The sequence below is a fragment of the Apteryx mantelli genome, chromosome 2, assembly GCF_036417845.1.
Source record: "Apteryx mantelli isolate bAptMan1 chromosome 2, bAptMan1.hap1, whole genome shotgun sequence".
In the NCBI taxonomy this organism is placed as follows: domain Eukaryota; kingdom Metazoa; phylum Chordata; class Aves; order Apterygiformes; family Apterygidae; genus Apteryx; species Apteryx mantelli.
This window is the reverse complement of record NC_089979.1, coordinates 101,616,047-101,640,150: the sequence shown is the minus strand read 5'-3', so window position 1 is coordinate 101,640,150 and position 24,104 is coordinate 101,616,047. Positions and strand designations below refer to the sequence as shown.

Sequence of the window (24,104 nt, the reverse complement as noted above, 5' to 3'; positions counted from 1 at the left end):
CCACCTTCTTGTCAGCTTTTTATAATTCTGATTCTCTCATAGGCAGTACCCAAATAGGGTACAGTCAGAAGTAAGATACATTTAGGGTGATAAGAGCCACAGAACTGCTCACCTATCTAATCATAGACTTTTAAATACTCTCTGTGTAGAAGAGGGAGAAAGGTAAGTTCCTAAATTGGGAGTGTTTAAAACCTCTTAAAGAGGTTTGAGTGTGCATGGACTATATATTATACATATTACATGTACATTTTATATAGATAGATATAAATATATACAAGCATATATGTATACACATGTATGAAAATTTATATATATGCATATATAGTTATTTAACTAGACATTTAAAATCACTTTGTGAAAGTGCAGTACTTAGTTCCAATGAAATCAATGGCAAAAAAATTATCTGTAGTTTTGTGCACTTAAATGACATAAAATGAAGCAGGGAATGATACAGTATTGAAGGTGCATTAATAAGAGCTAGTTTAAACCTTAAGTATGTTATTGTAAAGATTAGCACAGGCGTTGTTAGAAATCATTGCCCTTTGTGTGTCTCGGGAAATGGAATAGGCACTCAATGTGAAACAGTCTTAGGAAAATATTGTGACCTTTATTGTTTAGGCTTATACTTTCTTGGGATAAATCTATTTTCCTTCTCCCAGAGGACCAAAATGCTTAGATTGCATTCCTGCATGATGCATTTTCCTTCAAAGATTCATTTAGTTCTCAAAGAAAGTCTCATCATATATCATGGGATCCAATGACCGTGACAAGTCCAGAAGCATATTTTGCAATATTGTAATAAAAAGCAGTTAACAAAGGAAAGAAACTAATATGGCTTGGTCATTCTAGTTCAGCTTTCTTGCACAAGATTTAATACAAAGGGATTTCAGGAGTATGCAGAACTAATATGCATGTCCATTTTCATCACTCTTGCATGGCCATTTCAATTTTCAGAGCATTGCAAGCTGCTTGATGTGAATATGTGTGGATGCTCTCCAGTTTCCTTGCAGCATGCAGAGAATATTTGCATGTGAAAATCTGCTGGTTTGGCTAAAAACTCTAAAGGTGAATGACTGAATTTCACTATCAGTGATGGAGCAGGGAAGAAAAAAACAAGTTTACCATCAACAGCGTTTGCTGTGTGCCAACTGATTTAAAAAAACCCTAAATGTATGCCATATGCCAACCAATTGGAAACTAAATTTGTGCCATATGCCAAGCAGTTGGAAACTTTGTTCAGTTTTGATGTGGCTGTTCTGAAGTAAATATGCATGAAAATACATATGTTTTTTGTCAGCCAAATGTGTGACAGTGCCATTTCCAGACTGTGCCATTTAACTGTGTTACTAAAACTAATATTTGTATTTTTTTGTTGAAGTGTTCCTCATCAGGTGAAAAAAGAAGGCTCCCTAAAAATTCCTTCAGAAACCAGAGAGTATTCAGCTAAGAGCCAAAATCTCCCTCCTATTTGCTTTTAAAAAGATCTCTTCCTTCCTGGCTCTGTCTGGGCACTGAGTTTTCAATTCATACTCAAGTTGGATGCCCATTTTCTAGTGGTTCAAATTCGTATACGAGTCTAATACTCCAACTGTGGAAGTATATATAAAAACAGCCGCCTGGCTCCAGCCAGGAGGCTAAGCCGCCTCCGTGAGCCAGGGGGTTTGCCAGGCCACTCTTACATGTAATGCTGTCGTCACCCAATGTTCACCAGCCTCTTGTTCAGGAAGTTACACATGCCATGGACTCTCTTTCTCTTTTCTTTTCGCAAGGCACTTGTACGATTTTCTATCATTCTCGTTTAGGTGGGCGAGCCTCGCAAGACGCCGTTGTTAAGTGAATCTCTTTCTCCCGTTGTTCTCTCCGCCAGTGAGTGCCAGTGAACCTGAGCCTGAAACAGAGACAGAGAAAGAACCAGAACCAGAAAAGGAGGCTGAGGCAGAGGCCGAGCAGGGAGCGGAGACACCCAAGCAAGTAGAGGCTACCCAGGTGGGACCAGAGAGTGAGGTGGAGCAAGGACCAGAGAGAGAGCCAGAAGAAAGTGCAATACTCAGTGAAAAAGAAAGGCAGAATGAGGAAGTGAATGAAAAAGACAACTGCTCTGCATCCAGCATATCCTCAGCAAGCAGCACTTTAGAGAGGGAAGAGAGAGAGGACAAGTTAACCAGTGACAATGAAACTGGTAAAGTGAAGTTTTTTCAATAATGAAGGCTTTCCCATGGAAAAAAAAATATTAAATTAGCAGCTATATTGTTGTGTTAATTAGCAAATAGATCCTTTGTGCCTATCACTAATAATTCCTTCGCCATGACCAAATCCTTGTCTCTTCCATGCTTGGAAATCCACAGTCTTTGACAGGGTTTTGTGTTTGGAAGGACAGTAAGGCCTTGATGAAATGAGATTTCCTTTAGATTGAGACCATTTTCTTCACTCAATATTAGCATGTTAACTACTTAATCATGGTATTGCAGCAAATTGCATCTCCCAGAGAATTTATTTAGCTTTTCTACACATCAGACAACAAGATGAGAGGCCCTAATACAAATTGTCATGAGATTCCAAAAATATTTTTCCATGCATTTACTCCTAACTTACTATTAAAGCAACAGGAAGAGAAAGGAAGGGTGGGATGTTTTTTCTTTCCCAGGATTTTTCCTGTCTTGGTCAGGCTTCAGAAAACAGAGGGATACAAAGGAGCTGCTGAATGTGGATCTGGGCTGTGACCATCCTTAGCTTGTGTGGGGGAGGCACAAGGAACAAATAAACTTATACATGGTCTGGAAAAGAACAGTCCTGTAGTGATCAGTGGTTCTGGTTAGATGTGCAACCAGGAACATGTGAAGTATAGCCCATCCTGATAAATACCCTATGAACCAGTTTGCTGCAAGGAGAGAGAATGACAACCAGAGTTTGTCACGCAGCCCAGGCAGGGACTGAAAGGCAGATTTTGACCTTTGTTGATTAATTGCTCTTTTCCACTTTCTTTACAGAGGTAAAGGACTGTAATGTGATTAGGGCAATTGATTTCCAAGTCTGCATAGGGCTAAACAGTGGAGTGCATTGTCTTAAGTTTGCTAAATTCTAAATAAGAAAACAAAAACTTTTCATGATGTGACATACAGTCTTGCTCTTCCCAGAAAGAAGAGGGGTGACTCTGAATCACATTGCCTCTTAGCAATAAATTGTTAGATTGTCGTGTTCATGTTTAAACCCTATCATTATTTTCTAGGAAGCGTTAATTTTGTTCTAAAGTTAAGAGCTATCTCTTTTCAATCAGTGCCAAAGCTGAGCTAAAATGTGGCACTATTGTTGTACTGTTAAGTAAAGTAGATGGATGTATAGGTAGGAAAGACATTGTGGGTATGACAGATGAAGGATGTCATTACACAGTGGTGTAGTCAAGTGCAAATAAGGGTACAAAAATTTCCCTATAATCTTGTCTGTCACCAACCTATCCTTTCATTCAAATAATTGCGTATGTACTTTTTGTTAATAGTTTAGAAATGTACTCCAGCTATTGAAAAATCAGCTTCTTAAAATTGACACACGTTACCAGTAGACCAAAGACTTATTAAGTTTTGCTATGTAGGGAGGTCTCATGTAGTGAATAGTTTGCAATCTAGTAGATAAGGAGATGCAGAAAGCAAAGGAGTGCTTTCTCCAGCACCTCCCAGATTCTCAACAAGCAGTTTGCCATTTCTGAGGTGGCGCAGTGTTTCTGCCTAGCTACATTAAGGACAAAGGAGTAAAACCTTTGATCCATGCCCATCCTTCCTTAGCCTGCTGAACTCTGCTTCCTGCAATTCTTTCTTCTTTGATGGCATTTCACAGCTTTATCTGTGGAGAGAGGGTGGGAAGAGGGCACTGAGGTAGCGAGAGGCTTCATAGCAATCATCTTGGATTGGCTATGAGGCAGATGGAGGCAGACTTGGGAGCCCAAATTAAAGATGATGTCTGGGGGAATTTTGATGAGAAGTTGGGGAAAGGGATTAAATCCTGGAGGATCCCAGTTGGTGAAAACAGAGAGGGCAAGTCCTGTGGGATTTATGGAAGGGATTCTGGGAGCAATCTTGGACATCTCTGAAGGAGCGGCTGCAAGGAGGAGGCAATCCTCTGGGGCAATTCAGCTGTTGAAAGCCATAGCATGGGGAAGGAGTTTGTATTACCTAGTGAAACTACATCAGAGACAGCTAGGTGACAAATCCTGGTGAGAAAGCAATCCTGTGGATGAAGACTCTATGTTTAATCACTTCATTTGATGCCCATTGGAAAAAGAAGCACGATTTTTTTTGGCATGTTCCCTGCATTCTTTAGTAGTATAATATGCAGGGAAATGTAGTCTAAAAATGTTGCATAACTTATTTTTACAGTTAGGCTGCAATAGTTTGTTATTTATGGTGCTGTCTCACAAAGCAGTATTCTTTATAGATTATCATTGGAAAGAGTAGTAGTCAGAAAAACGTGGCTTCATTATAGTGACATGTTAAATGAACATGATATGGGAAGAAGGCCATTAGTTTTCAGTTCCACCATATATTCCAGGGAAGATGACAGTGGTTGATGAGCAGCATTTTCAAAAATCAGTAGGTTTCTTTTAGTTAGGTGCTTGTATTCCTAGAAGTAACTTTAAAAAGCTGACTTATACTTGTAATCACTGAGAGTTGTCCTGAGAGTTTTGCCCTGGGTATGCAGTCTACTCTGTGATTCAAGTGGCCAGTGTTGTGAAGATGGCCCTAGTACTCAGCTGGGAGGTTTGAAGAACAGCCAGAGGGGAAAGCTGCTCCTGCTGCCAGCAGGGTGGGTGAAGAAGGAGGAAGCAGTTCTGTATGGACCTTGAAATCAGGCAGGGAAAATCTTTTTCCTAAGGAAGTTTTCCTGGGGTAGTTGCAGTTTCCAGCCGTGTTAGGAGTATCACTGTAGCCTATTTTGTGGCCATTGTTATGATCTACAATCCCTATTTTGGATCATTAAAGGTTCTAAGCATTTAAGCACCCTATAAAATGACCTGAGATTGTAAATACAAAGTGAAATCTGACAGATTTCAGAAGAAACCTCAGCCTTCAAATCCTGACAGTTAATTAGTGCCTCCTGACCTACACTGATTACTTTTTGCTCCCATACTTTTGAGAAATACTCCCAGCCCATCAAGATTGGGCTGGATATCAGCACGGTCACTTATTTCAGCACTCAAAACTGTGGCTTGCCCAGTGTCAGGCTAATAGCACATGTTTTCCCAGAAATTTTTCCCATGAGATGGGAAGTATTCTTGATGCTCTGGCTCTCTCCCCTTGACTGTTCCCATCTGTGTGTGTGTGATTACAGGTCCATGGTCACAGCCCATTCAGGATGCTGGTGTGAATGAGCAGTGCAGCAACATTCTTAACAACAAGCGGTTTATGCTGGACATGTTGTATGCGCATAACAAAAAGCCCAAGGATGAAGAGGAGAAGGAGCTGGAGGCAAAGGAGGAAAAGAAGGAAACGGAGGAAAGCGAGGAGTCACTCACTAGTCTAGCCAGTAGGATCTCTATCCTTCAGGCCACTAAGCAGGCCAAAGATGAAAGTGTCAAAAAGATGGAGATTGGAAACCTGGACAACCAAGGCAGCGTGAAAGCCTTTGCGGAAAAATTCAACAGTGGTGAGCTGGCCAAGGGGACAGCCTTATCTGAAGATGAAATTGGTGAACAGGTCCCTGAGAAAACACCAGCACAGCCAAAGAAGGAATCTGACTACATCTGGGATCAGCTGATGGCTAATCCTAGAGAACTTAAAATCAAAGACATGGATTTTACAGACTTGGGGGAGGAGGATGATGTAGATGTGTTGGACATGGATATGGGTCCTGGGGACTCCCTTGTTCCCCCTCCTCCTCCTCCACCTTCTTTTCTGGGTTTGCTGCCTCCACCACCTCCCCCACTGTTTGGATGTCCACCTCCACCTCCACCCTCTGCTAATTTATTGGCTCCTCCTCCACTGTTCAGCACTCCTCAGGGTTTAGGGTCACCCCAGGTTTCTAGGGGTCAGCCAGCATTCATAAAGAAGAAGAAAACCATCCGTCTGTTTTGGAATGAGGTACGGCCATTTGAGTGGCAGTGTAAAAGCAACAAACGCTGCAGAGAATTCCTGTGGTCGAAACTGGAACCCATTAAGGTGGACACTTCCAAACTGGAGCATCTCTTTGAGTCTAAATCCAAGGAACTGCCTGTCACAAAGGTACAACTCATATTCAGCTTCCTATTATTTTGCTGTTACATTGGTATTAATTTTGACTTAGATTTAGATGATTTATATTGTTTATATGACAACAGTGGAAATTACTGGATGTGTTTCTAGCTTGGTCTATGACAGCAGATATTCCATGACCTGAAATTAGGAGATGAGCCCAGCAGCGTATACCTGCCTTAAGTACATGCCATGCTGCCCTCTTGTCTCATGTCTGCCAATTTTGGATATCATTTCGACTGGGGAATACCAACATTTTACATTAGGATGCTCAAACTTGAGTGCCAAACTAGGTGTTGAAATCTGAAATATTTTCTGCTCTGTAAAGGTTACAGCATGATGATTCATATCTGTATATTTGACAGTTCTTCACTTGGTAATATTTTCCTAATTGCTCTAGGAATTATGTAAAAGGTTAGAATATCAGACTAGTTCTACTGAAAAAAAGTCTACATGTGTACTTGAATCTAAAGGATCAATTTATCAGCTGGATCAAGTTTACATTTAAACACTCCACAGGAGATTTTTTTTTCTTTTTTCTTTTTAACTGGTGAACGTACATTTTTTAAATCCTTAATTTGGACAATTGAACTATCCAAAATTTAGGATAGAAGCTGGCACAGGAAATATCTTTATTGCTAGGAATTCCTTACTCCTTAGGAGCAGTGTTATGCAATAAATCCTCAGACGCTGGGGACATGACTATTTAACATTAGACTCAGCAACAGTCAGTTCTCTTATACTTAACATTAGCGGGATTTTGAAGTTGGCTTAAAAGTTGTTAGCTAGAACATTTGTTTTTCATCGCTGCATAAGCCAATCTTTCTTCTAATGTAAGCAGAACAATTGGTATCAAGGAAACTGTTCTTTTTCAATTAAAATGCTAGTAAAAGATGCTCTGTAACATCACTCTTCTTTAAAATAAATAAATAAATCTCTTGTTTGTTTTATATGTAGGCCTATATGTTTTATGGTGACATAAAAAACAGTCAGTAGCTTGAGCATTCTACTTCTCTTCTGCTGGCATAAATTATGATGTATTTTATATATTGTTGGTTGCTCATAATCTGGGAAGTTCAGATGTCTCATGATGGTATCTCTTCATTTCACTTGTCCAGGCTATTCACTTGTCCAGGCTATTAACTCAAAACTTTCTGATGGTCATTCTTGATCTTCTCAACCAAGGAGAAGCATCACAATTTGAACAATTTAACCACCCATTAAGCAAACAATAGATCTATAAATACATGAACCACGTAGCTCCCACTGCTCTCTGTTCTTAGCTGGATTTTCTGAGATGCAGAAACAGCTTTCAGACATGGGTTGTATATAGATCTGAAACGTATGGCATAGCAGCTTTAAAAACACATTCAGCTGATAGTTCGTTTGGCAGATGTTGAAATTAATTTCTTTCTCTCTAATTCCTTCTCTGCTGAGGAAAGAATGTTGGTGACACTGTGGCATGTTACTCCTCCTCGTCTCTCTCCCCATAAATACAAATCTGCCACAGATGGTTCATAGATGGAAGGAATGAGAAAGTTTTCTTAGATCCATAAAACACTTAATTCCTTGAATTGAATGTGGGTTTATGACATATTTGCCATTTCCAAACTTCAACTGCGTGCTAAATGCCAATATTGTAATGGATCAATCTGGCCTAATCTTTTTTTCTTGCCAGAAATTTTGATAAAATGATAGATTGTTTACATTTTGACTTATTTTTCCAATCTTTTACCATGCACATTCCCAAACTACCTTTGGCCACTTTTTTCCCCTCACACTTGCTTCCTAAACCTGCATGTGCTGCCTGATGCTTTGGCACAGCTTTTGGCTTCTGGCTGAAAGATGAGTGAGCAGATTTCCCTGAAATTGGTGCAAGTCTGAGGAATGATTTAGGTGACTGCTTTCCTCTTGGAGACTAATACCGCTCTCTGCATGAGGCATTATACTTTTGGCTTTCTTTCCACCCTCTTCATAACACAGACGTAGAAATATCATTGTCTCTGTACAGAAGACAGTGATGACTTGAGAATTATTGTAGTGGAAGTCTACTCAGGCTTCTGAGACTCCTGCACGTTTTTGGTGAATACCAGCAAATCTTCCAGGGCAGGAGATAGTCTTTACATCAAGTAAGAATGGGAATAATTAAGCAGACCACTGAATCTGTAAAAGACTTGAGGTTTGGTATGAAGATTGCACTCAAATTAGGACAGCTCTTGCTTTTTCCAGACTTCTTGGTTTCTTTCCAGGGAGAACATTCCCCGTTGTGTCTAGTTTCTTGTGTCCAATGGCTGCAATCCAAAACAGGTTTATTCTATAATATCGTAAAGTCTGACTCACAGCTCAGTTGGTTCAGCTGAATAAAGAGCACAGAGCAACAAATCAAAAGTCAGTTCTCCAGATTTCATAGCAGTAGATGCAAGCAGGTGCATGGAAAAGGAGTAGTCCAGAATGATGAGAGGAAAAGAGAAGTCAGGGTGTGGGGTTTTTGGCTCTGTCTTTGCATTTGCTCTTTCATACAGCTGTAACCAATTTTACTCCAGTTTCTAATCCTTCACTGTGATTTCCACAACACACAGCTATAAATGGCTATTTCCTGGCTCATGAGAAATTTTTCATTAAACACAATAGACTGCAATAAAATGCCATGGATTTTAAATTGTGGGATGCAATATGGGAGTCTTGGGGAAGGGGTTCTTGATTTTAGGAAAATATGCACCAATCTGGACAAGTCACTCATTGGTTATAGTTAGCCAAGCACTTTCTATTGCAGAAAGTCTATTTTCTGGATTAGAGGGCTACGACAACTCATTAGTGAACAGAAAAAGTGATCAAGTATCCCCTCCAAGCCAGTCCAGAATTTCTTTCCTTCTCCCTCTGCCAAACAGTGCAGGTATTTTGGCAAAGTACTTCCAAGTGTTTATGTTTCTGTGAAGGAAAATGAAAACAAGCATGTTCTTTGGTATCAAATATTACTGTTCAACCCTTCTGCCCTCTGTTAGGTTCTGTGTGTCATTTAAAAATAATTTTTTGCTGATTCATCCTTACCCTGTAGTGGATATAGGGATCCATTATGTGCCCACAGGTGTAAAAAACTATTAGGAGTAAAAAATTAAGGAACATATTTGTTTACATGATCTTTGGGAAAACGACTTAAATTTTGTTGCTCCCAGAATTAATTAAAGGAAAGAGCTGTGTTTTAGACTATCTGCTCATCACACCAGAGATCACCTTCTGTGGGACCGTTTACTCTTTGCAATGCTGTTTTTGAATAACGTATTTGGACTACACAGCCTTCATAAAGGCAACAGAATCTGGCCAGTTAGGTCCTATACAGCTCTAAATACACCACAATTCTTAATACATTGTAGGAATGATAGTTTCCCACAAATTATATCACCTGACATATTTGTATTTTGAATTTATTTTAATTTTATATTCATATTTAATCATATAATATTCAGCACATAAGAGTGTATGCTATATATTGACACATCAATATATGGAATTGAGTGCACTCTTCCTTCAACCATCTGAAGTCATTTTCTGTTAATGAGCTAATAAAAAACAGCTTGAGGTCACCTAGGATTATAATAGAAGTTAATAGTTGTACTTTCTTTTAATAGCCAGACACTTACACATGTGCAATTTCATTGCAGGAAAAAAATGAATTATTTTCCTAATGGTAGGGTAATAAAGTTCAAAGTAGTAAAATCTTTCTCTTTTCGTCATCATTTTGTTCATTTGGAAAGGATTTCTTTGTGTCTCAGCCTTCTTCCCCAGATTTAAAATCTCTTCTGACCCCATTTTTCAAAAGAGTTAGTTACCCCAAATGTTTTTACCCAATGTGCAGATATAGCTCTAGAAAATACATATGTGCTTACATCCCATCTACAACTCATCTGTCTTTCATAACCCCTTGCAAAGGAGAGAGAGCACTGTTGTAGTCGCAGTCAACCCAGTGGTTAGCATCGTACGTCCCTCAAATGAATATGTCTCTTTTGTCAAACTTAGGAACCTAAAAACAGAGCTACGGAGCTGAGGCTTACTTAGCCATACCGTATATGGGAAGCCTAAATTTAACTCCTTTCCCTGAGCCTTTTCCCTTCTGCATAAATTCTTTGGAGCTGTGTAAATCTGTGCTGTGAAGTACAAGGTAAAAAGTGGTGGTTTAAAAAAGGCTTAGTGTGATAGAGACTCAAGAGGAAGTGGTCTCTGGTGAACCCCGCTTGTTTTTATGTGGTCTTGGCCACTAACTGTGGTCCTGAAAAAATGATTAATGGCCCTGGAAGTAAAAATGACTGCTTTAAAGGAAAGGCTGTATCTCAGATCCTTCAGTTAGCTCCCAGATAAAAAGAAGAATCTGTTACTCAGAGAAGGGAAAGTTCAAGAAGGGTTCAGGGATGCTTTTGAAGGTGCCAAGAAGAAAGCTATTTTGACAGAGCAGAGGTATAAAAATTGAGAATGAATGTCATTTTTGGTCTCCTAAAATTTATCCTGTTTACTGCAAGACAAGAGTTGTTTCTTTTTAAATTAATTAAAAAAAAAACCCGAAACTTCTTGTTACTTTCAAAGATTATGCGTGTGTGGAAGTGCCCAGCTCCTGCATTTGATTTCAGTCTCATCTACATACAGAAGTTGTATCATTTGATATTAATCATATCCATGCGATGAAAGTGTTACAATGCCACACATGCTGTGCAGCCCTGTTAATACTGGTCAGTATGCCAATTCCTGGTCAGGCAGAGAACTGAATTATGCCAGGAGAAGGCATCTCTATAGTGGTATAACTGCATTTGTATTCTGGGCTGACTCGCAGCTAGAGGTACTTTGATAAAAACCATCATATCTATTAATCGAGATAGGTCTTCCAACATAGAAGCAGTATGTAGACCTGGCAGTAGGGTTGTTTTTGATTCAACGGTAGCTGTGGCAGGGACCCAAAGGAAGTGGCAGAGCAAAGCTTCATGGTCTGAGAAGTAGTCCCGCACACTGTTTGAGACTCCAGCAGTGAGAGTCTGCTCCTGAGCTTCCCCCAAATCCACAAGAGATGCAAGATACACTGCTGCTGCCCTTAGTGGGGATAATTCTGTGTGCTGCACAGCTGTATGGGCTGCCACACAGCAGTGTGGGAACTGGGACACTTCAGTCCCTCTCCACCTCTGTGAGGTGCATCTGTGCTGAGGCTGCTGCTGCAAGAGCCACTAACCCCGATCCCAGCAACAGGCTCTGCGGGGAGGCCACGGTCACATCCCTGCTGCCTGTGCTGTACTGAAACATAGGTTTGAGGATAACAAACCATGTACACGCTTGCCTGTATAAGTGTGTTGGCCTTTTCCCTATGTTTGTCAGCACCCCTTCGCCTGTTTCTGTGGTTGGACGAAGAAGAGAAAAAAAGAAAACAACATGTTTCTAAAGTTCATATATATGGAAAGAGAGGGGGAAAAAAGTCACATTTGCAGCTGGATTCCATCGTACACTCTCATCTTCTCTCTCCTTCTCCTTCTGCCCTCCAGTATATGCAGAGCAGAGTCCTCTTTCAGCTGCATGGGTTATAACATGTTTAGTTCCCAAAGAGACACCTTCTAGCACAGTGCATTGAGAGAATAAAAGGCATGCTCTAAAGTAAAAGTAAAAAATACATTCAGCACTGTATATATGCCATATAAATGCTTTGTAAATCACCTTGCCTAACTGGTATGCATTTTAGCACCTAAGAATGTGGAAGGAGAGGAAGACATTTCTTGTTGCTTTTCTAGAATAAAATTTAAAGCATATGTTGTTAGTTCTTTGCACTTTTGTTATTATTTATGCTGTTGTTTTTACTGGAGGAAGGACCTAAAGATTATGTCCAGTCTCAAAGAATGCAAAAAAAGTAGGTGGGTTAAAGTTATTCTGCACCTGTGACGGGCTTGACTAAAATACCATGAGCAAAAAGTGGTAGGAGAACACCCTTCCTTCAGCAGCCAGAGAGCAGCCTCTCCAGGAGGGTCTGCAGAGCTCCTGTGCCAGCGACCCCAGGTAGGTGGCCAGCACGGGAGAGCCCTCGTAGGTAGGTCAAAATTACTCTGCCCATTTCCCAACTAGGTGATGAGGGAAAGAGGTGAACTGGCCTGTGTGGGGTCGTGCAGCCTACTGGGAACCGAGATCTGGAGCTGTTCTGCCATCCTGCTGTTCTCCCTGCCAGACTGTGCTCTGCACACCACTGTGGCTAGCTCCAGCAGTGCCTGGCAATGCAACACCTCCTCTTGCCCCTATGGTGACAGCACCAGGCTTTTTTCAGACTGACTCTTGACCCAAACTTCGATATTCCCAGGACTCGCAGTAACACATGCGTGATATGCTTTATCCTCAGGCTTTATCCTTTACCCTTGCACATGACCAGAGACTAATTTCAGCTCTCTGCTTAAATCCTGGCAGCTCATGTTGACGCCAGCAAGGATGTTTGGGGTCTGTGGTGAAGAATTCTGCTTTCTTTGATAACTGTAAATGAACTAGATTTATATTCAGTGTTAGCACCCTTGTGTAGGGAAAGGCCTTAATGAAAGGAATAACTTTATAAAACAGACTGGAGAAGTAATTTTCTTGTTCTTCTCTTGTTTATCAAGAAAACTGCTGCAGATGGGAAACGGCAGGAGATCATTGTATTGGACTCAAAACGAAGCAATGCTATTAATATTGGCTTGACAGTGTTGCCCCCTCCACGGACTATCAAGACTGCTATTTTGAACTTTGACGAATATGCCTTAAACAAGGAAGGAATAGAGGTAAGAAGGAGTAGTCAATGCCTTCAACTCTGAATTTTCAGCATTTCATTTTTTTTCAAATTTTGCATATGATATGGGCCAGACTTTTCGTGGAAGAGGGAAGAGGTGATGTATTCATCATTGCTGAGGTATGAAACTTGTCAAATCGGTGCAGTGCACTCAGTGTGCAGCATTCACCTGAGGTTGGAAATGCTCAGTAAACGTGGATTTCTGTGCTAATTTGTTAGTATACAAGTTTGAATAGCAGTGGTGTCAATTCCTATTGAGGTTTTCAGCGTACTGTGTATTCCTCCAAAGTGCAGTTTCCTTTTACTTTTATTAGAGTTATTAAAATTCTAACTGTAGGTCAAGTTCTGCCTGTGCCCACATACTCACACAGCACCAAAGCACAGGCAGGGAGTTTCTAGAGCTGACGCAACTGGTACAGGGTTTAATAAAGTTTATGTCCAGCTAGCTGTTGAACTTGATGGTATATCTAATGGAAAACAAATACAGTGACTAGTTCTCCTCAGAATGGTAGTTCGGTGTTACTGTTGTTTGAAGTAAAGCAGTTAGTATAAAGATTACAGATGATGTAATTTTTACCATTACATGTTTCACTTTGCAGATATTCTTACCAAGATCCAAGATGAGCTCTGTTTGTTACTATTTTTTATCAAAACTTTTTCTTCTATGAAGTGTAAAAGAAGCCTGCTGCTCCTCTGTTCTTTTTCATTGTGGTTGTATTGATTTCAAATGAGTTTTGAATAAGCCTGTATCATCTAGTAAGTGTAATCTGCACAGTTACAAATCTCTACCAGTGTTTAACTGCATAGGTCCAGTATTGATTCACAGTCACCTTTCAGTGATTCAGTGGTTTGGCGCAGTGTTTCGTGATTTCCCCCTCTCCACCTTTCCTACGCTGACTACAGAAGAAAATGAGAAAAGCTGGCTAGTATGGCAGTTGAGCTGCCAACAGTTACATGCAAAAGAAATACTTAAAGGCAAAAGATTGTTTTAGCTAGAAGGCAAGGCCTGATTTATCCCTACTAGATTATATTTTTTTCCCAAAGATGTATTACTTATTTGCTATATACATACATAACATATTCTGCATCAGACTGAAAAAGTAACTTTGTAGATCAACACATGCTGCTCTTTTTCTATCCAGTAGGTCAGATTTCCGTATTTGAGGCAACTATGGTAACCTTGAGTTTCCTGCTGGCATTTATGTGGCCACCATTGCAGGTTGCCGTAGTAAGCTTTCAAAGGTTGCAAAGGCACACCCCCTGCGTCAAGTCCAACTCTTGCAGACTGCCAGTTAGACCACAGTGCAGTAGACAGCCTCTCCATGGAGAGCCCAATGTACAGTGACTGATAGAGAAGGAAACATCTTCATTATCTTGCATGTATCATCTCCTTTGAATTGTTGCCTTCCCTGGTGCACTGAAGAGAAGTTCAGCTGCTCTGGACAGCCTACCCTTTCCAGTGCCACCAACATTTGTAGCTGCACTGTCCATGTGCCAACCACCTGTGGTGTCCACAGTTGTGAGAGCCTTGTACCACCACAACCCTCCTTTGGGTGGCCTTTCCATTAGCTGCCAGAACCCCATAATTTCATTTAAAGTATACATATGATAAATGCAGGAAGCTTTCACACTGAAGAGTTCAGAAGCCAGGAAATAATACACTGCTGATATACTTGTCCAGTGGTCACAATAATAGGATTTCTGAATTCTGTGTTCACATCTTGAAGCTCAGGATGTGAGTAATCCTGATGTGATCATTCGGGTATTTAAAAACGAGAGAAAAAGGTAGATGGATCAGAGCCCAAGTACTTCGCACCTTGTGGAATGAAGCCTTCATTGGTTGGGAAGGATTGTTTTCACTGAGAAAAAGCAAATTTTTTCTCAATATATAGTTTCATGTTTATTTACTGCTCATCAGGTTAAACCTTGCATTGCATTCTGATTCCCTTCCCCAAGTGCCAATTTACAGATTTTTCTCAGAGCACATTGTTACAGAGCCAGACAGACTTTTGCACCTAATGGAGGGCTGGATTGGGCTATGCAGACTTGGCCAAGAGTTGCACAAAGAGGCGCCGCATCGTGTCATCATGGGTCCCGCTGTTTTCAGCAGGGCCCTGCCTCAGGCAATTTTTTGTGCTGCCCTTTTCATCTATGGTATAGATAGACTTACTGTTTGCTTTTGCTCTTCCCCACTGTATCCATGTATTCGTTGGCTTTAGCCTTAGGGTTATGTTGAAGGGGACTGGGGCTGTCTTTTTGTTCTGGAATTTTTAGAAAGTTTCCTGGTCTGTAACTATATTTCCTAAATAATAGGAAATAATTGTAGTGATGATTAAAGAAGCAGTAAGAGTGTATGCATCAGCTTCATTTATATAAAAACTGCAGAGAATAAAGCAAAATATTTGCTATAGTGTACACTTTATAGCTAATCTGTGGGTTGAATGAAACAGAACTGGTGTGGAAAAAATTATACAGTTTGTTTAATTAAAAACCTGCATGACTGCATACTCAAAAACCTATCTGCAGAGATATCATCTAGAAGAGATATCATGGCTACTAAGCAGAAAAGAGAGGTGTGAGAAGCGCAGTGGAAGAGAGGCAATATGCTGCAGTGAGAACCTTACATTCAGTGCTAAAATTTCAGAGAAGTTATAACTTAGGCAAGACTGGTTGGATCATCTTCAGCTTTTAGGGAAACCAATAGGGAGCAGCTCACCAACGGGGGTGTGTGTAAAGTTACCTGAGCCTTCCTTTGCCCTGTCCGTGAGTCCTTTGCTAAAGAACATCTTCACTGTCACATTAGTGCATGTGTGTGACTTCAGTTCTTCTTCTTGGTGGACAAGTTCAGGTCAAACAGTATCTTAAAATGGAGCCTTTTAAGGACAGCGGACTAAAGTAGCATTGACAGTAGCACTGATAACAAGACATTGATGTGGTGGGATGTAGTCTACGCATCTGCAATAGCCCAACTCATCATGAAGTTCATGTTGACCCAGTAAGCCCTACACTACTGTCCTAAATTCTGCTGAATGCTGCTTTGCTTTTGACTTTGAAGGGCTCTTACTAATTCATTCTTTGCTTTTTAACTTAAAATATGTAACTGAGATAGGAGAAAAACTCTCCAGGTATTTTAGAGTCCTCTAGAGCTAAGGATGTTAAGTATTTTTAGCCCTTGAGTTTGGAGTGGTTAGGTAGCCCTGAGCTGTGAAAAGGGGCAATGAATGGGGGCTTGGTGTTAGAATGGCAGATGTAGCCAGTTTAGATTACAGAACATGCACTGTTAGAACCATGCTTTCAAAGAAGAGCACAATCTGTGTTTGCAAGCATGCATCAATCCAGCTAAGAAGTTTTTGCCACCTTGCGTTTGCCAAAGTGGTTGTATTTTCCTTTCTTTGAAAGCTTGGCATTCACTGTGTTCAAACAACTGGGAACTCATTGTAGAACAAAGAACTGCTTACTTAGCATGGATGAGGGCTTTCTGTGAGTTAAGCAAAAAAGCCAAGCTTAAAATCCTGGCATGTAATTTTAATGAAGTGTATCATGGGCAATGGACAGAATAGAGTCCACTAGAACAGTCTTTGCTGCTTGTCTTCAGTAAAGGAAATGAGTGGATCCCTCCGTAGAATGCTACTCAGTAAGGGAATGCAGATTGAAATTGAATTATACCCAAGAGTATTATTAATTTAGTTGAGTAAAATTGGGGTAATACTGTAAGGAGATTAAGATGGGCTGCTTTTTGCTTTATGATGTTGCTTTGTGATGGTACACAATATTGCATTGCATCGGTGGGTGTAGCTTTTAGGAAGACTATCTGAGATGAAAAAACTCTCCAGGTATGCTAGCCAAGCATGGTAAGTACTTTAAAGCCTATGTGTTTGAAGTGGTTAGGTACCCCTGAGCTGTAAAAAGGGACAAGGAATGAGAGCCTGGTGTTAGAAAGGCCAATGGTGACACTTATAAACAAAACCCCCTAATTCAATTTTCAGATATGATGAAGGTATTTAAGCTTATGTTCTGATGGTTGCCATGGTACACTGTTAACTGTAGTTTCCAAACTGATTATCTAATACATTGCAGAAGTGTGATGGGATGTTTCAAATTATGCTAGCTAGCTTGGCCTGAAAAGAACAGCTTTTTCACAATGTAGACAGAAGAGATAATTGACTCAAACAATGAATGCTGTGTTGGCTCTACATTTTCTGTCAGTGTATCAGTCCTAGCAAGTTTCAGACTTTATTTAAAGAAAAAAGCTACCCTTTTACTCCCTGCAGAAAACCAAGACATCATCCATGGTTTCTCTGAACAGCAGTTGCATGTTCTTGCATTTTGGTAGAGAGTTGAAGAAGTGGAGCAATCTGAATGAAGCAATAGCTGTCAGTTTCTGATTTACAGAGCTCATTATAAGGTATTTGAAATATAGTCCCTTTTCAGAACTGGATCATTTTGGAAGAGTTCAAAGAAAATTAGTGCAGGTGACCTCATGTACTGTGAAGTCCTGAGCTTCCTATTCTTTTGTTTTGTTAGAGTTTTTGCAGGTAATACAAACCGTCAATGTGTCTCATTAATGGGTATCTGAGAAGCCAAAGTGTGAAAGCCATTTTTGGATCTGAATCTTCTGCTGAGGCCTATCAAACATCAGATGAAGTATCCACTAATGTGTATTTGAATATATAGCTTATGAATTTGTAGGCCTTGAGCCACAGAAAACTTAGGACCCAATACAGCCAGGTATTTAGTTTCCCAATTTTTCTTTAAGTTCTGTTCTCCCAACAAAACCAACAGAAATAAAATATAAAAGCCACCCCAGCAAGCTCATCATCACTGAGATGTCCCATTATCTCCCAAAAGAGGTAGTGTGAGTACCTGATTTATGGAGAGGTTCCAGGCTATTAATAGTCTCTGGTTAAGTTTTTTCCTTGCATCCCACATTTAGGCCTGTGACCCCTCTGGCAGATGGAGAGTGATTGCTCACCCATCTGCCTTGCTGGTTAGTGCAGGTACCTGCTTCTCCCTGTGCTGGCTGCTGTCAATCCCTCTCTGAGGTACCTAGCCTCTTCCTGAGTCTTTCAGGGACAGCTTGTGTGCCTAAAATTAAGCCCAAGTTTCCTATGAATTTTGCTCTGTGAACCTTGTTAAAGCATTCCTCTTAGAAATTTTTGGAAACTAGATGTCAGGATAGCTGAGTCCAGGGAAGTGACAGGTTGATGTTGTATCTCTTGACTGAAAGTTCAAGCAAGTGGCCAAAGTGTCCAAAAAGAAAAGGAGGGAGAGGGAACAAAGGAAAGGCAGAAATTTAGGGGTATTTTTTAAAGTGCAGGAGCAAAACATTTAGGATCTATGATCACATGTAAATGAGATGACCCAAAATAATTGATTTTTCTCCATGAAGACTTCTGCACTGTTTTTCCTTCAATTTTATTCTCTCGCCTAAATGATTGTGTGAGAATACATGGAAATGAAATATGTATATCACATGGTGTTGTGTCACTCTATTAGCAAGGAGGATATCAGCATAGGGGTTGTTAATAACCCGTTCTTCTCTGCTTTACCTGAAGAATGCCATAATGTGGACAGCATTATGAGCTAATGATTAGGTTCAAAGCTATTTATGATTTAATGGTCATGTCAAGTGCCAGTTACCTTCTGCCCTGCTGCATTTTTATCTGATTTTGCTGTTAGCAATGTGTAAAAAAAATAATAAAATAATAAATATACTGGCAGATGGTAGACTCATCAATTTTCAGCACTGAACAAATGGTTCAAATTAATCATAGAGTGAAAATCAAAAATAGGAGCATTTTATTACTTGCTCAGGAGCACACGAAGAGCCTGATGATCAGCAGGATAACAATGACTTGCTCGAGCAGATAAAAGCACTGGTGAATAAGCTGTTGTTAGGGAGGCAGTTGCACTCTGGATGGCATGAGATCTGCCAGCATGTCAGCAACAGCCTTGATCCTATCAAGGCAGCAGCACTTCAGCAGCAGGGGTGATCTTTGAGAGCTGGCACTGCAAGTAAAGGCTCTTTGGCTTGTCATTCCCCTTTTCACATCCTATAGTACCCAGCTCAGCAGCACAGCAGATTTGCGGTACTTGGACTCAGATACTTTTTGTCAGCTCCATCTGGCTTGTGTTGTTTACATAAAGCTCAAGGAGGAGGAGAGTCCCTTTGGAAGTAAAGCTTACTGTTTCATTGCCCTCTTTAAAATGCACAAAAGCAGTGCAAAATCTCCAGAGTAAAGGCCCTGCACCACCACAAAAATACTTGTGGGATCCCTGGGTAGCTGCCAAAAGCCCTAGTTATTTGTAGGAGGCATCTGAGAATACTGCTAAAGTGTTAGCCTTCAAAAATGCATCAGAAACATTTTCACATCCATCACATGGCTACTGCTGAACTCTCCATGTATGGATGTTCATATGATCCTGTTTTCAAGCTGCCCTGGCTCACTTGAAGGAGTGCTGGCTTCTTGTTACTGTTTAGGAGAGGAATAGGCACTGGAAGGCCTAGCTTCTAAGGTTTCTCTTCCAAATACCTCTTCGTATGGATTTATGACTCAGCCTCTCTTTTGTTGCTGAACTTTTTAATAAGAGTTTTGGTTAAACACTGAGAAGTGCTTTGAAGCAGCTACTTAAAATCTCTAATTTGATGCTAGGTATGACCCAAGTTACAGATTTCAGCATCTGTGGGTGGATGGATAGCACATCTCAAAATCAGTCAACATATGCCACCAGTCTGAGTAGATGTACATCAGAATATTTTCCTGTGGCGGATTAAAGCACGGACTCAGGAGGGTTTGCGTCCTGAGACCTTTATTGTTTGTATCCGAGCATATTTATACTAAGAAGTTAGCCGCTTCAGCAGTTTTACAGATACACTTTGCTAAGCCAGTCATCATGCAGATTATGTCACAGGTAGCCAATCATTACACCGATCACGCACGCAGCGATCATGCCTTGTACTTTGCTACTTGCTTCCTAGCTGTCTTGTTCTTAACCTTGGTTCCCACTGGCTTTTGCTGGTTTATCTGTACTTTCTCAGGATGTATCATTCCCAGCTGCACCGGTGTCCTTGGGTATGCTTGCTCCTGTTGAGACTCTTCTTTGTTTGAGCTAGCAACAGTTTCCCCAGTTCCCCTTTTCCCATGGCATGCAACTTTTCTCCAACTTAACCCTGTCATGACCCTCCACATTTTCCAAACAGCCATTAACATGGGAAGGAAAAGTACTGAAGTGTATTGAGGGATTTTCCTTCTCTTCTTTTTTTTCTTAGGATATGAATAGATTGTAAGCTTATGTTCCTCATTAAAGTAGAAGCTCACAGACTTCCACACTGTTTCCTTTGGTCATAGGTGAAAATGAAGATATCTTATTGTTATGCACAGTCCAAGCAAGGAGATTTTTCTGTTAAACTGAAAGGCGTAGTGCCTAACCAGCATTAACAGAAAGAAATGCTTCTTTCTTTATGTTTATGGAACTCTGCATATGAAAAAGGACAGCAAGACAAATGCTGTTGCTGAAATCAGATGAGTCCCAGTTCAACAAAGCAAACATTATTTGCTTGCTTAACCCTTGTTCTCCACCCAAGTGGCCAGGGAAGAATTCCTTATTCTCCACACTTAGCTGCAACACTGTACAACCAGCCGGATGAATTATCAGTACCGGAAGGGGGCAGTTGTGCTACTTTGATGAATTGGCTGTGTCCAGTGCTGGAACAGACTCTAGTTTGGATTGGCAGGGCTGATAGCTCTTTGGCTGGGTTTTAATTCTTCTCTCCTTCTCTCCAAAACAGCCTCTATCATTATAAAAGGCTGCAAAAAAAAAAAAAAACATATTGTTTTTCAGATGAATAAACATAGGTTTTGTTGTAAATCTAATGCTTTGTTTTAATGAGGTATTGATCAGCAGGGTAAAGATCTCAACTTATCTGATGCACTTATGTTGTTTTGGTTTTCTTTTTCATTTTAAAATGAATTTAGTATGTTAAAAACTCATTAAGAAGCAGTTCCTTTGAGAGGAACTAGAAGAAAAGCTGCCACATGCAAACAAGCATGTAAAATCCAAGAATTAAAAGTAAAATATAAATGTTTTGAGCAATACTGACAGCAAAAAATGAAAATATTGAGATCCTTTTTCGTCAATATTTTAAACCTGTCAAACAAAAAGAGGAAGAAGTCCATATGCTACACAATGCATAACTTAGCTTTAAATTCAGTGAGTGTTCCTTGGGAAATTGTCTTCAATTCAGGTGAAATATTTAGAAGTGACCAAATATGCTGAAATAGTTACCATGTTTAATTAAAAAAGCAAAACAAACTGAACAGAAAGCAATAAATGGTGAGAACAGCAAGGGCCAGGAGCAATTGCTGCATCACATGGTAGGTATAACTATTGCCCTCCACCCTCTCTGGGGACCAGTGTTTCCTCCTCCTCCAGGCTTCCCTCCAAAAAGCAGTGTGCCACTTCGCTTACTGACGATGTCAAGTTATGCTGCAAAAAACATCCCTCCAGCTGCAAATGGGCCTCAAGTTACTTCTGTATACCCACGAGTGCACTGAAGGATTCATAGATGTTAAGGCCGAAAGGGATCTTAATATCTATTCTGACCTGCTGTAAATCACAGGCTACAAAATTTCACTCCTTCTCCCACCCTCAGTCCATCTGTAATTTGCAGAAGGGTGGCCAGTTTTGATTTAAGGGCATGAAAGCTGAGGAAACCAGTCCTAACCATTCTCCCTATCTTCCTTCAGTGTTTGACGCTGTGATTAATCATATGTGCTGCGTATGCATAAATAAAAATGTATTTTTATACATATAGATGATATACATTTTAACAAACTGCAGATGTTCAAGATAATCGGACTTGCTTTGTTTTTTTGTGCAGTGCCTTTGTGCTGAATGTGCTTGGTTAAGGTGCTATCCTAACTTTCCTGTCCATGACTGAGGGCTTTTACCTTTCCTAAGAAGTCACCAGGGTGTAAAACGAGCTCAGATGAAGTCAAGGCAAAGCCTTCAGTGGAGAAGTGCACTGCTAGAAGACTTACCCCCTAAATGTCTCTGTACCATCATCTCCTGCCCTTCTGGGTCTTCCAGTCCCACGTGTCTCACCATCAGGTATGTCCCTCTCCGTTAACACCTTTTGTCCTCCTTTCTAGAAAATTCTGACCATGATCCCAACTGAGGAGGAGAAACAGAAAATCCAGGAGGCCCAGATGGCCAACCCAGACGTCCCCCTGGGCAGCGCGGAGCAGTTCCTCCTTACCCTCTCCTCTATCAGTGAGCTCTCCGCCAGGCTCCAGCTCTGGGCTTTCAAAATGGACTACGAGATAGTGGAAAAGGTAAGACAGGCATGGAGAGGTAGAGACGATTTCAAGTCTTTACTAAAGCTTTCTCAGTCTTTGTTATTATATGAGCATATGTTTTGTGGTGACCAACAGGAAACAGCGAGAATGTTCCTTCATAATCTATTCCTTCTGAAAAAGAAAATTAGAGGTTACATCTTCCTTCCTTTAATTATGCAGTAATGATGTTGGACAAAGAAGAAGGCCAAATCCTTACCACATCTCCAGATGTTGTTATTCAGGAAATGTATTATTTAAAATTGGTAAGAATTTATCCCTGGATAGATTGAGGGAGGACTACAGGTTTCGGCCTTACATCATGAAAAGAGAGGAGTGATCTTAAGTCTATCTGGACTAAGGAAAACAGCATCCATGAATGTTACTTTTGTTTATAACCTCTTTGAAAGTTAAAAGAGCATCCTTCAGGAGTGTTCAGTTCAGTTAGACAATTGTCACCACCTTTTTTATAGATGGCATTTATTCAAAGAACACTGTAATCAAGTTGTGTCGTATATGATGAATCACATACAAAAATTTCAGAACGATAGCATATAATTTTGGTGGATAGGTGAAGCAGAATTAAACTGTCTGGGTGATTTCAGTTGCTTACTGACTTTTGCAGGCTCTTTCAGGAATCTCAGTGCAAGGTATCTTCCTCTGGCTGGACTTCTGTTGCATTCAGAGCGCAGCTAACAGAGGCAGCAAACAGACGCAGCAGTTTGCGCAGCAGTGGTTGGGCTCTGACTAGAACTTGAGGATCTTGTTGGAAGTTGTGGGCTTCCTGAGGACCCCCGAGGACCTAGAAGGTGATTGCTGTGAACAGGAAAGGGGAAGCTAGGCAAGGACAACTGCAGGAGGCCTTGACTTCTCCTGGGAAAAGCTCGTGGGAAAAGCTCTAGCTAGGAGTGGCTGCTGCTAACGAGCTCTCTGGGTTGCCCCTGACCAGAGGGAGTTGGGGCCTTTGATCCCAGTGGCCCTTGATTAGGGCGGTCAAGCACCCTGTGAGTCAGTGCTAGGGAGAGGCCTATATAAGAGCCAGGCCTAGAGCGCAGCTAACAGAGGCAGCAAACAGACGCAGCAGTTTGCGCAGCAGTGGTTGGGCTCTGACTAGAACTTGAGGATCTTGTTGGAAGTTGTGGGCTTCCTGAGGACCCCCGAGGACCTAGAAGGTGATTGCTGTGAACAGGAAAGGGGAAGCTAGGCAAGGACAACTGCAGGAGGCCTTGACTTCTCGTGGGAAAAGCTCTAGCTAGGAGTGGCTGCTGCTAACGAGCTCTCTGGGTTGCCCCTGACCAGAGGGAGTTGGGGCCTTTGATCCCAGTGGCCCTTGATTAGGGTGGTCAAGCACCCTCTTAGCCAGTGCTAGGGAGAGGCCTATATAAGAGCCAGGCCTAGAGCGCAGCTCCCAGAGCGCAGCTAACAGAGGCAGCAGTTTGCGCAGAAGGGCGCGCGAAGGGATGCGCGAAGGTACCTTCGTTTCTGATCCCTTGGTGTACGCTTCCTCAAATATGGTCGTGACACGCTGCACAGCGCGTTCCCCAGTGGCTGTTGGAGTTGCTGTGTCAGAGGCTGCGATGCAGACCGACCCTCTGACAGTAGATGCGGCTCTACAGGTCTCAGGCTGCAGGGAGTGCTTGGGGCCTCTCCGGGAGGCCTGGGCTGGCAGTCAGCTCTCCTGCAGGAGGTGTGCTGCTGTTGACGAGCTGTGTGGTCAGGTAAGGGAGTTACGGGAGGAGGTCAGTAGGCTGCGCAGCATCCGAGAAGCAGAGCAAG

The 24,104-nt window shown here is 41.2% G+C and overlaps 1 protein-coding gene across 1 annotated transcript in view; it reads left to right on the top strand.

Moving 5' to 3' along the window:
• The window catches only part of FHOD3 (formin homology 2 domain containing 3), a 119,558-nt gene that overhangs the window by 47,653 nt on the left and 47,801 nt on the right, over positions 1 to 24,104 (top strand). The window contains exons 6-8 of the mRNA XM_067292172.1: positions 5,320 to 6,209; positions 12,827 to 12,985; positions 22,146 to 22,328. Of these exons, the coding sequence (XP_067148273.1) occupies positions 5,320 to 6,209; positions 12,827 to 12,985; positions 22,146 to 22,328 (1,232 nt within the window). The remainder of the gene's footprint in view (positions 1 to 5,319; positions 6,210 to 12,826; positions 12,986 to 22,145; positions 22,329 to 24,104) is intronic.